This window comes from Budorcas taxicolor, chromosome 4 (assembly GCF_023091745.1).
Source record: "Budorcas taxicolor isolate Tak-1 chromosome 4, Takin1.1, whole genome shotgun sequence".
NCBI classification, from domain to species: Eukaryota; Metazoa; Chordata; class Mammalia; order Artiodactyla; family Bovidae; genus Budorcas; species Budorcas taxicolor.
The window spans coordinates 64,674,192-64,687,365 of NC_068913.1; the positions used below are offsets into that span (position 1 = coordinate 64,674,192).

At 42.5% G+C, this 13,174-nt stretch overlaps 1 protein-coding gene across 1 annotated transcript in view; it reads right to left on the reverse strand.

Annotated features, from left to right (window-relative positions):
• BMPER (BMP binding endothelial regulator) overlaps positions 1 to 13,174 on the reverse strand; it is a 252,338-nt gene that overhangs the window by 98,326 nt on the left and 140,838 nt on the right. Inside the window, exons 7-10 of the mRNA XM_052638900.1 lie at positions 12,255 to 12,354; positions 6,803 to 6,912; positions 2,942 to 3,082; positions 698 to 802 (exon numbers count right to left, since the gene is read on the reverse strand). Coding sequence (XP_052494860.1) covers positions 698 to 802; positions 2,942 to 3,082; positions 6,803 to 6,912; positions 12,255 to 12,354 — 456 coding nt within the window. The remainder of the gene's footprint in view (positions 1 to 697; positions 803 to 2,941; positions 3,083 to 6,802; positions 6,913 to 12,254; positions 12,355 to 13,174) is intronic.

The window sequence follows — 13,174 nt, forward strand, 5'->3', positions numbered from 1 at the left end:
ATACGGATGTATTTTTTCATTCACTGGAAGGTATTGAATAGGCTTGACATTTTCCCAAAATGCATAAAACCTTGAAAGGTTTCAAGTTGCTGAGGTGAATTCAATGAAGCTCATGCTTTGGAAGATAATGGATGCTTTATTCAGGGCACTGGAACTATGGGTTTCTGAAAAGAGATATTTCCATAAAGACGCCATTTCCATTCAGGACTACAACAGAGCCTGGGTTGGAGAGAGAAAACTTCAGAAAAGGGATTGGAGGGTGCCACTGGGCAGGTGAAACTCCTTGGGGAATTTATTAATAAACAACCACATATTCCTTCGAATGGCTACAGGAAGAAAACTGATTTGAAAAGAAAGAAAAAGAGAGGTAAAACGAAAGGATCTTTTATGATATTCAAAAGAAAACCCAGCAAAAGACACGAGGGAGCTGATCAAACAGAAGTTGGAGACATTAAAACAAAAAACTAGGAGAGATCAGTAAAAAACAGAGCGAGGTAAGAGATATTACCCTGTTAGGCTAGAATCTGGATGAGAACCATAAAGAACAAAGAGCAAGCTTTGCAAATGACACGTGTCTATTTGGGAACTTGGAAGTTTTGGAGGATCTGAATTCTGTGCTCAGAAGATGGGAGGTGACCATGCCACACACAGGATGGTTCTCAAGATGCTTAAAGAGAAAGTCAACCTGCAGACGAACCTGGGGGCAGCTGCTGATGGGAACACACTGCTTCTTGCGACACTCTGTCTTGCCTTTCACACAAGCACAGATGGTGCAGTTGACAGACGACCACATCTCTCCATCCTGTAAGGGAGACCACAGAATCTTCCATAAGCTGGAGGCTGATGGGAGCTAATCCACCAGGCTAGGATTTGTCTGTCAAAGAAAGCATTTCTTCCCTGAGTGATGGTTTCCATCAGTAGATTGAATTACTATGAGGTGTTTATCTACATCTAACTGATCTGATAGAAATGCTAGATCTTAGTGTATGTGTGTGTGTGTGTGTGTGTGTGTGTGTGTGTGTGTGTGTGTGTGCATGCATTTCCCCTCCAGGGTATAAAAAAAAGAAAAATGTTTGTACATCAAACCAAGTCATATTTGCATCTTGCTCCTTTTGCATTGTTTACTTAGCTTCACCCTGGGAGACAAACAAGACTTTTCCTACGTGATGCAACAAGGGTCTAATTTTTCCATTTGATAGGACTGAAAAGTTTGAGTTCTCCCAGATGCCAGTAGTTAATTGAGATGTCCGGAGGTGGTTAGTTCATTCCCAGATGTGACATGGTTCTTGCCCACATGGGGCACGGACATGCAAAGAACAGAGACTAATCCATATGACTCCCATTGCCAGGCAGACACCTGACCAGCAAACCATCTGAAAATGTGGAGCACAGAAAACTCCAACAGCCATTCATCCCATGTCCCTGCCTGTCTGATACTCTCCTCCTAAAGGGCTGGGTAGCACTTGGGACACATTTTCTAGCCCAGAAAAGGCTGTTTGAGGCATCTCTTTGGCTTATTGGATTTATAATCTGCAATTGCCAAGTGCTCAGCCACAAAAATCCTGTACTTCTGGGAACATGCAGGAACGTGTATTCTTGCTTGTGAGAAAAAAAGATTATGGGCAATAGATTTAGGCCTGAAAACAGAGCAAGGATTCCTTTCTGGGCTTCTGGATCTGAGCAGCAAATTTTATTAAAAACAGAAAAACCAGCCCAGATCTTTGATGTTACCTATGCCTCTTACTCTTCCTTCTCATTTTTGGAAGGTATTTTAAGGACTACCTATGTCTCTAGTGCCTTTTATTTCTCTGACTGAATCTGTTTTAAAGGGCATCTGACTATTGAAAATTCTCTGAGTGCACATTTCTAGGACTCCATAAATTACTTCAGGCCCCATCCATGTATACAAAGGAACTTTTTTGCAAGGAGCCTGGAAAGCACTTTGCACGAAAGAGTCATCAGGGTGAGCCTACCGCATCTGGATGCTCCAGAGACAGAGGATGACGTGTAAAGAGGACACATGAGTAGCTCTGGAAGCCTGGTGGAACCACAACACACAGATACATACACACATATACACACGTGATGCCCTTCCCTTAGGCATGACACATCAAGTCTTTTTACAGATGTCGTAAGAATCAAGACTCTCCCTCCAGCTCCATAATAGGAAATCTAGCCAAGTGCAGAGGGCCTGAGGTGCCTCCTTCTCTGACTTGATTCTGAGGGTCTCAATTCTCAAGGGTACCCTGAGATGACACCTTCAGGTGCAGAGAAATTCCCTCCACCCATGGGGAAAACAGACTAGATGGGCAGCACTCTGGACAAAGTCAATGATCTTAATCCTAACATTTAAATGGTCACTGGCCAACTTCCCACCCACGCCACTAGGAAACAGTGTAAAACACACCTGAGATGGGCAGCAGCCGACCCTACTCACTCAGCTGGGGCAGGACTCTCTCATCTTGGTTCAACTGCTCTGCTGGCCACAACCTCACCCAAACATCTTCCAAATGGGAAAATCTCTCTCTGAAAAAGGAGCTTAGTGGAAAAGTTCTAAGAGAATCAGGATCTTGCCAAGGAGCACCACGCATCTCTGACTGCTGTCCCCAGGCATTGGGTACCCATAGCTGTACCATCCAGGGGACTCCTCAGCTCAGCCCCAACCACTGGCCACCACATTTAGAAAAGGCAATGTTTTACAGGTGTAACATATGTTATAAACCAAAAGTAAAGCCAAGAAAAACACAGACAGTTGCTTCTCTACCCCTAAGTGTCCTTGACTCTAAACATATATGTACATATAATATAAATAAATAAAAACTTTTATACACATGCATACATGTATACACAAAATGTAAAATTTTGCAATCTGCACTTTGCTAGGAGCTTTCTACAACTCAGCATCATACAGTAGTTCCCACGAGCTTTGTTCATGACATACCCGGAAAATCTTGTTGCCAAACTTGCACACTTTGATGTCTTCCTGGGGCACTCGTAGGAGGCAGTCATCACAACAGGCCTCCTCGCCTCTGTCGCAGCCACCAGGGTGGGAGCACTTTTTCTTACACACAACAGTGGAGTCCTGGGGGCCCAAAAGCAAACTGGAAGTTAAAAACAATTTCCACCTCCACCAGCCATCCGACCTGGTCTTCCTTTGTGTGTGTTAGTCACTCAGTCATGTCTGACTCTTTGCGACCCCATGGACTATAGACCACCAGGCTTCTATGTCCATGGAATTCTCCAGGCAAGAATATTGGAGTGGATTGCCATTCCCTTCTCCAGAGGAACTTCCCGACTCAGGCAGTTTCTTTACTGTTTGAGCTACAAGAAAGTCCTGGTCTTCCTTTAACAACCCACAATTAACTTCTTTAAAACATATGCTGAAGATGTATGTAAAAGTCATTCAGTCATGTCCAACTCTTTGCGACCCCATGGACTATACAGTCCATGGAATTCTCCAGGCCAGAATACTAGAGTGGGTGGCCTTTCCCTTCTACAGGGAATCTTCCCAGGGATCAAAGATACCATATTCTAATTCACTGCAATAAATCTTTCATTCACCTCAAAATTTTATTTGCTAACTAAGCATCTAGACTAGAAGAGGAAGCTATGAAGAGTGTGACATATGCCCCCCACTTTCCAAGGGCTTATCAGTTAATGCTCAAGAGACCGACAGGCTACCCTGCTCCAGCCACTGGGTAAGAAGGCCCAGTGCACTGTGGACCAACCAGTTTCCTTTCTTTTTCCTGCCCTTCTCGTCTTTTGCAACCCTCCTTAACAGTGTTCCCTCAGGGCTCCCCCACGGCTTTATGACACCTTCTAAGAGCTGACGGTAAACTCAGGATATCTTTGATCAAAGAGTAAAAATTTAGAGCTCATGTTCCATGTGAAGATGAAATTCCTTAGTGTGTTCTGTGTTCACAAAGGAACCAAACAAGCGATTCTAAAGCTAGGCCTGGGTTCTAGGGGTCTTCCATCAACTGTGTGACCTTAATCAAGGACACTTAAACTCTGAGGGTGACAAGTCTATATCTGTAACATTAAGGAGTGTGGCTTGAATTCAAAAGAAGTGGCATTCCATGGACGAAATAGTCAAGTGAGTTGTACTTACTGACTCATTCAACAATGCATGAGAAAAAAGTTCAGAGGACCCTAAGAAAAGTAAATTTTTCCAGTTCCCCAGCCAAAAGCTGAAATTTCACCTGGAGTAGAATATCAGGTGGAATGACTATAAGAGCAAAATATTTATGAAACTTAGCAGAAGACAGGATGGAGGAAAGAAGTGTCCCAGGGTAGATTGGCAATGACCTCAAAGTGCTGAGTTAGTGTGAACAAAGAGCAGGGAAATGAGAGACCAAACCCCTCTCCAAGATGTAGACCCAGTCAGTAAGCTTGGAGAGAGGACTCACTTTGGAGCCTTGCATACAAATAGGTTGTGTAAATTGACGGATGTAACTTCTGCAACTACTACATCAATTCTGTGACTTCAAGAGGGCACTTCTGGTACCATCTACTATACTCTCACTAACTTATCCTCTTAAGATTAATACGACAATGAGATGATCCTTCAAAAAAAGGCATTTGTTATTCAAATCACACCACACAGTGGATAAGATACAGAATTGAATCAGACCAGGGTAGAATGCCAGCTCATTTATTAAGTGTATTGTCTTGTACAAATCCATCCCCCTGTGCCCCAGATTCCTCATCTTCAAAATGGAGATGATAACACTTCTCAAGTTTATTGTGTAGTTTAATGGAATATGCAAAGTACTTGGCACAGTGCCTGGCACATGGAAATAAGTCAACTCATAAATTGGAAAAAAATCCTTTGTCAAATTGCATGTTTTGATTTCAAGTTTGAAAAACAAGGGCACTCACCAGCTCTAGAATAATGCATACTTCATGATAGATTGCCCAACTTTCATTAAATATACACCCACAACCAACCATCCCCCACCACACACAAACAAACACACACACAGAGTACCATTAGATCATTGCCTGGAACTGGATTAAGCAATTAGAATACAGAGATGGATGGATGTGCACCTGTCCTCAAGGAACTCACAAAGAGGAGATAACCATCTGAACAAGGACTATATAATAATGTGGTAAAAAAGAACTGGTAAAGGTATAGGGCTAGAGAAGATGCAACAATTACCTATGTAGGTGGGTTGGGAAAACCTCACTAGAAGGGGTGATATCTGAGAAAGGCTGCTGTAAATGAAGAGGAGTTTGCTAATCAAACTCAAGGAAGATGAGGACACTGCAGGCAGACAGAAGCCTAAAACTGAATTGTGTTCAGAGAATTGTTTCCTGTACCTGCCAAGGCACTCACTGGATGGGGATACTGGAGAGGGAAGCTCTAACAGGTACAAAACAATCCTGACCACCCCAAATGATTGCAGCCTGATTCTTCAAGTATTCCATTTCCCAAAAATGACCGTGAACTCGTACTCTGATAAAAAACATCTTGAAGGAACAGTTTCAGTTACACTTCTTTTGAGTATTGGGATATATTGGCTAATCACCACTCAAAGAATCTCTCAAAGAATGAGACCCAAAACGCTGCAAGCATAACTAATTTCCATCCCTGGGATGCCTGACTTTTCTGCAATCAAGAAAATCGGGAATGTGATGTTTCATCAAAGGCTCAGTATCCCCAAGAGGAAGCTATAACCTGTGAAATTCCAGGAGAGAAAGAGAAGTCCAGAGGATGGAGGTCAAGACAACAGAAGGAGTGGCTATATGTTTAGCACAGGATTCTATGAACCATGAAAGAGAGGAGAGGGCCTCAGGAAAGTACTTCCAGTCTTCGGAATTACTTGCTGTTCAGTGCTAGGGAACAGACAGTTCAGCCCTTACTCGGCTACTTCCTTGAAAATGCAGTGCATGCTCATTAACAAAGCATGCCCTGAGTAATCACGAACTTCTGAACTCTAATTCAAGCTATGATTGACAGTGAAAAATGTTCTTCTTTCCCTCTACAGACCTCTGTTTATTAAAAACAAACAACTATCACCCCCAAAATGTATTATTCCAAACTCATGTCACACAGATGTTTCAGTTAACTTGCTAATGAATGGTCCTAAAGTCCTCCGTGTAAATGATTCTCTTCTCGGTTTCAGAACTGAATCACCACATAAACATAGTCTAGGAATGTGTGATGTGCATAATCCCTTTAAATTTCTGGAGCTGAAGAATTCTTTCTTTACCAGTCACTAGATGTGTGGTTGCCTTTTGAGAAAAGTGTGTAACTTTTTTTTTTTCATGGACTGCAGCACACCAGGTGTTCCTGTCCTTTACTATCTCCTAGAGTTTGCTTAAATTCATGTCCATTGAGTCAGTGATGCTGTCCAACAATCTCATCCTCTATTGCCCCCTTTTCCTGTTCTCGATCTTTCGCAGCAACAGCTTTTTCTGATGAGTTGCCTTCTTTCTTCTTGCGTGTGGTTAAAGCCATTTTCATTGCCAGGTGTGTCAGAGAATTCATACTGAATAATTAGAGCCAGAGAACACTGCCATGTGCATTTATCTGATTTTTATAAGTGCTTCAGCCCCTCAGAGTTTAATTCTCACCCCCAGAGCTCACTTATTGGTCCTGGGAAGATAACAGTGATTTGTAATTTGGATCCTATGTCTAAACTTCCTTGTGAACATGCAATATAATTTTACAGATAAAGTGGCATCAGTAATGCTTTGTTACCATAAATAATACATTATTATGTTTGGCTATAGCGTTAACATTAAAACCAAAATGCTATCCATTTTGGACCACAGCCCCTCAGAACCATCTTACCTTGCAGGTACATGAAGTGCAGTTATCATAGAGAAAAGAGGATCCATTGTCATAAACATCACTGCGAAAGAGGCAGCTTCCAAATGGGAGGTCAAACACTTTCCTTTGACCTAGAAAGAAGCAACGGCATAGTGTTAGCAAGACAGAGGTCAGGATTGTCCCGCTTCATCATCAGCAATTATAGCACAGGACTGTTAAGCATTGCCACAAGACCAGGTCAATCCAGTACACAAATACAGAGCCATGTGTCACATGTTTCCAGGGGATTCCCAGGAATCATGACTTCAAAGAGTTTTTGCTAAAGAGAGTTTGATTCCATACTGAATCTTGTAAGTTCAACAAATCTTTATTATGAGTTCATCTTAGTGAGCCACGATGACTAAGGCATCCTGTCCCAGTGGAGCTTAGTTTACTGGGGAAACAAACCCACAAAAGATGATTTCAATACAATAAGACAATCAGTTCTGGAAAGAAGCCACTCTAGGAACTGTGAGAATGGAAGGACAGAGAAGACTTTTTGGAGGATGTGCTGCCTGAGCTGTATCTTAAAGAATGAGTAAAATTATCCAGAAAGTGGGTGTTGGCAGGGAAGAGGCAGGAGAAGTCAAGATATCCAAAGAAGACTAGGATGAGCAAAAAGAAAAACTAATGAGATAGTATCTCAGTTGAACAAATGGCAAGTCCATTGGCATCAAGGGTGATGCTAACTCAAAGATCACAGAGAGGAAGAATCCAGCTCCGTATACCCAGTGTTCAACCTCCCACAGGCAGCACACCTCTTGCAGAATTACCTTGGTTTTCACTGATGTAAGGATATGATTGGTGACCCAAAAGGCGAAAAAAAATCAACCCCAAATAAAGAGTGCAATTCAATTTCCTCCTTTCTTTCAGTATTTGAGTTTCTACTCTCTGGAGTACATAAAAATATCTCTGAAATGTTACTTCAATTAAGAACTAAGTTGAGAAGTCAAAGATTAATCATCACTCATAAGATTTATACCCACACTCTTCCTGTAAAAAGATTAAAAGCAATCTCTATTTCATTGGAGACCAAATGAAATGCTTAAGTATCTATAAACACATATGAAATGCTATTCTCGGAATTAGAATGGTTGGAATTACTGTTAGTAGGTGTCAACAAAAATGCCGTCTTCCCGTTAAAAGTCAACCTCAAAGCTGGGATACAGTATAGATGTAGAATTAAATCATTAGTTTAGTTTTCCCTACAAGAAGCAAACTTGCTTCAAAAGATGATTGTGATCATTTTAACTTGGGTCCCACATACAGACTCCCAGGTGATCTTGAGCTTGATTTCTCCAGGCCTGACTTAGTTCACTTGTCATAAAATAATATCAAAATGCCTCCTCCCAATAACACATTACCATCTCTAACTACAATGTCAGTGCTAAAGTATACCATCAAACACTTTTTTATGGTTAGATAAAATTTAGCATAATGACTGTATGTGCACCTAACAATTAGCAATATCCCAACTGAAACAGGCATTCTTCTGGGTATACTCAGGTTCTAAGTCTTTTGAAGTTTGTAAAAATTTACAGATTAAATCAGAGAATTACCTGAAAAACACAGAATTCATCCTTTCTCTAGGTCTTCCTCTAGGTAACTCCCAAGGGTTGTCTGAAGCATCAAAAATCTGTGTACAGGACACCCACCCCATCAGAATCACACCTGTCATATCACACCTTGATTTAGGACACTCTATAAAAGTATAAGAAACACCCCTAAGCAGATTTTTTTTTTAATTTACTACAAAAATGATGGTGACATTATTTTTCACTGCTTGAAATACTGTCCTCTATACTATTCCATCAAAGATATATTTCTGTCCTTTAAGAATTAAAAATAGCTCTGCTTCAACTGAGTATTTGTTTCAAATTGTGATAACATGGTTTGCCTTGTCCTGCCTTTTATTATATATATTATATTAAATTATTATCATTAGACTGGTGGATTGATACATCAGTAGACTACTGAACAAAAAAGGCTTGAGTTTAATCTCCCTGCACAAATATGACCAATGGCAGATAAGTATTATCATTATTAGAGGAGGTATAATTCAAATAGGCTTCCCAGGTGGCACAGTGGTAAAGAATCCACCTGCCAATTCAGGAGACGTGGGCCCAACTCCTGGGTCAGGAAGATCCCCTGGAGAAGGAAATGGCAATCCACTCCAGTATTCTTGCTTGGAGAATCCACATGAACAGAGGAGCCTGATGGGCTGCCGTCCATGGGGGCCGCAAAGAACCATACACAGCTGAGCAAGTGAGCACACAGCACGCAGAATTCAAACGCGATCCTGGGCTGTGTGACCCGAAGAGGTGCGTCGGGTGCTCTCTATAGAAGCTTCTGATGAGGCTGTCATTGAAAATGAGAAAAGAGAGGCAAATAGTGCAAAAGGCAGGGGTATGTCATGTGAATGAATCCTGCTCAAGGGAAAACTGAACAGCAAATCAGTGTCCAAAAATCCAAAAGTCTAATCAGTCTAAAATTCCAGCATCTACTAAGCATTGCTGTGTTTCCCCCCACCCCGCCTTTTTTTTCCTGTCTTCTGTTGTGTGGGTATGTTTCTTTCTACTGTCAAAGAACATACAATCTTACCTAAATCCCAAAGTCATCATGGCTCAAAATAAGATAAAACATTCAAAAGAACAGTTCAGAGACTCTGTGTATAGCCTAATCGAAGCCATTTCCACTTTATTCCGCTGGGGCTTAGCCCAGCAGTAAAGGTCTCATTTGCGAGGATTAGGATTTTTGAGTGTCCTAAGACTTGCTGTTCCTTTTGTAGTCTGACTTATGACCACAAATAGACAGAAAAATCTGCATTTAATACAACAGTCATTGTTCATATGAGAATCTGATCTGACTCAGCATATCCATGATACCAGCTTAAGAGCTTTAATCAAGCTTACTGTTGCTGCTAAGTCGCTTCAGTTGTGTCCAACTGTGTGACCCCATAGATGGCAGCCCACCAGGCTCCTCCATCCTTGGGATTCTCCAGGCAAGAATACTGGAGTGGGTTGCCATTTCCTTCTCCAGTGCATGCATGCGTGCTAGGTCACTTCAGTCATGTCTGGCTCTGTGCGAGCCTATGGACAGCAGCCCACCAGGCTCCTCTGTCCACAGGATTCTCTAGGCAAGCCTATTTATCTTCAAGTTGAGGCCCCAAGCCACGCCTCCTCTGGGACGACTTTCTCACTTAGATGGGGCCCTGTTTCCACCATGACCCACAGCGTGATGATTTCAACAACCGTGAACTGGCTACTTCTCTTCTGGGGGCACAAGCACACATGGGCAACCCAAGAAGCACACACATCAGTGGAAATGCCTTCAGTCAGTCATGTCTAAGCAATTCTCCTTTGTTCTGATAATATCTATGAAATTACTTTAAAAGCAGGTGCTTGTTTGTGTGTTTGCGTGTGTGTACACAGAAGGAAGGCAAACATTATTAGATGAAGAGTTAGCAGCAGAATCCTTCAAAGAAGAGAAGGCTGCCTTCATTTAACAAGATACCTTTATTGGCCAATTCAACTGTAGAAAGATAGACTTCAGGGTATGGGTATGATAAGCTGGGAATGATAAAAATAAATTCACAGGTGTGTTGGACGGAGGAAGCAAAGTATGACAGAAAAGACAGAAGATTCCAGGAAAGAGTGTGGACAATAAGGATTGGAGGCTGGGATCCACAGAAAAGAGACAAACAGTGATATTTTCCTAAAGGCAAAGTAGCTGAGACATTTTAAGAACAAAGAGAGCTTCATATTTCAGTTTCTATTATTCATTGTGCTTCCCTGAAAAGTAATCAGCCTCTTACTGTAAACCTTCAGCGAAATCCCCTGCACAAGCCTCGATTCAATAGCACCATAGAATGTGAAAAGACAGGGTGGGGAGGTTTTCCTGAAAGAGCAAAATGATGTTGAAGAAGCAGATGGAGGAGGGAAAGGAAGAGGAACAACAAAAGGGAAGAGAAGGAGGAGGAGGTGGAAGAGGAAGAGGTAGAGAACAAACAGAAAAAAGCAGCAGGAGCAGAAACACAAAGCCAGCGGTGACTAGAGAAAATGCAAGCCCCCTGCCAAGGATCCCTGGAGATACTGGTGGGGATGCTGCATATTCTATTATATTCATTTGATGGATCAGGCTACTTTTACCTGAATCTTAAACAGTCAAACTCAATCAACTCAATGACCTAAAGGCCACATGGAAGAAGCTGATATATAGATTACGAACAAAACCCAAAGGATTCTGTGCTCTAGAGACCCTCCATCCAGGGTGTTTCTCTTCAGGTGGTAACATGCATGCTGCTCTCCATGTTACCTGGAAAGCTGAGAAGCAGCAGATTAAATTGTGGGCTTGGGAATCACAGACACTCATGTTCAGGAGCCAACTCCATAGCTCACTGGCTGTGCTACCTTCTAGGAATTCTACTTCTTTCTCAGCACAAAACTAATCATGGTCCCTATATTATTAATACACATCAGAATTCTATACTTAGCACCTGTATGTCACAGACTCTTGAGAAAATTAAATGAGAAAAAAAGTTCCTGAAGTTTTCACATGGTGCCTAGTACATAATAACTGCTCCAAAAGGAATAGCTAACCCTCTTTTTTATTGACTTATTCATTATTCCCTTCCAAACCTCTTGTTTGAGGCACCTTATCCTCCTGCATGTTTTTGCCTCTAAAATAACACTTCTTTTGGGGGCATGCTTTGAATCATGTGCGATCTTAGTTCCCTGACCAGGGATTGAACCTTCACGCCTCTGCCCCCATCCCCCACCCAACCCCCCACATTGGTAGCACAGAGTCTTAACCACTGAACTGCCAGGGAAGTCCTCACATGCCTTTAAAATACATTCTTACTAAATGTTAGATGCCCAGTCAAAGACAGTTTCTCAATGTTCTCCCCACAAAAATACATTCCTACTAATCATCAAATGTCCAGTTAAAGACAGTTTCCTCAGGACCATTCTCCCCACACCAGGCTATTATCCCAGGGTGTCTGGTATACCAGGTTTACAACTACAGGGGAAGATAAAAGAAAAGAAAGCTCTGGGGAGGCTCAGGAGTGAAATAAACCCTTGTACACACCTTGGTGGTGGTTTAGTCTCTCAGCTGTGCCCAACTCTTGCAACCCCATGGTCTTGTAGCCCACCAGGCTCCTCTGTCCATGGGATTTCCGAGGCAAGAATACTGGAGTGGGTTGCCATTTCCTCCTCTAGGGGATCTTCCCGACCCAAGTATCAAACCCGGGTCTCCTGCATTGCAGGTGGATTCTTTACCTACTGAGCCACCACACCTTACACTCAAGCAATCTGTCTCTAAGAAGCCATGAAACAGCACAACTTGAAAACCTCAAGATAACAAAGTGGACAACGCTCAACAGAAACTCCCAGAATAAATTACGTTGTTCTTTGACCTGAAAACAATCACTCACCCAAACATTTGGGGCAGCACTGTCCTGGGGGAATGTGGCTAAGGTGCTGAGGACAGGAGAGAATGGGACAGACTTCTCTCACGCACTGTGTCCTGCCTCCCTAAAGAAAAGAGGAGAAAAAAGCACATTTAGAAAAGTACGTGCATATATATAGTGTCTAACCAAACTATTTGGAACAAACCTAGACCTTTCCTGGGGTTGGTCCCAGGGTGATTGCTCAGACCTGGGCAACTGCCCCTAGGCATCCTATGCTCTTCCCCGTAGATGCCGTGAATTGTACCCACGAGAAGACTGCCTCTAAAGTGATGGGTACAGCATCACCTCTCCCCACTCACCACCACCGCCACCACCTTTCTTTATGTTTTTTTCCTTCTTGAAGTGAAAGTGAAAGTCACTCAGTCATGTCAGACTCCTTGCAACCCCATGGACTGTAGCCCACCCATGGCTCCTCTGTCCATGACATTCTCCAGGCTAGAATATTGGAGTGAGTTGCCATGCCCTCCTCCAAGGGAATCTTCCCAACCTAGAGACTGAATCCTGGTCTCCTGCATTATAAGCAGATTCTTTACTGTCTGAGCCACTTGGGCATTTTGGCTTTTAAGACCAACCAACACTCTCAGTTTGGCTGAGATTTGAGGCTTTCAGTACTATAACCAGGAAACGTCTCTGGCAAACCCAGACAAGTTGACCTCTCTTTCCAAGCCCCAGGCAAGAAAGCAACTTTGGGGGTTTTACTGAGATGTGTCTTCCTCTTTCAGGCCCCCATCTTTCTAGTCCTGCAGTAAAGCTTCCTCCAGGAAGACCTCCCTTTTGGTCACTCCTTAAAGGTGTCGCTAGAACGACTCCACAAGGTTCTGATTTGGGGAAGTAAGTCAATCTGCTGAAAATGAATACACTGGAAGCCAACATTCAGAAGAATC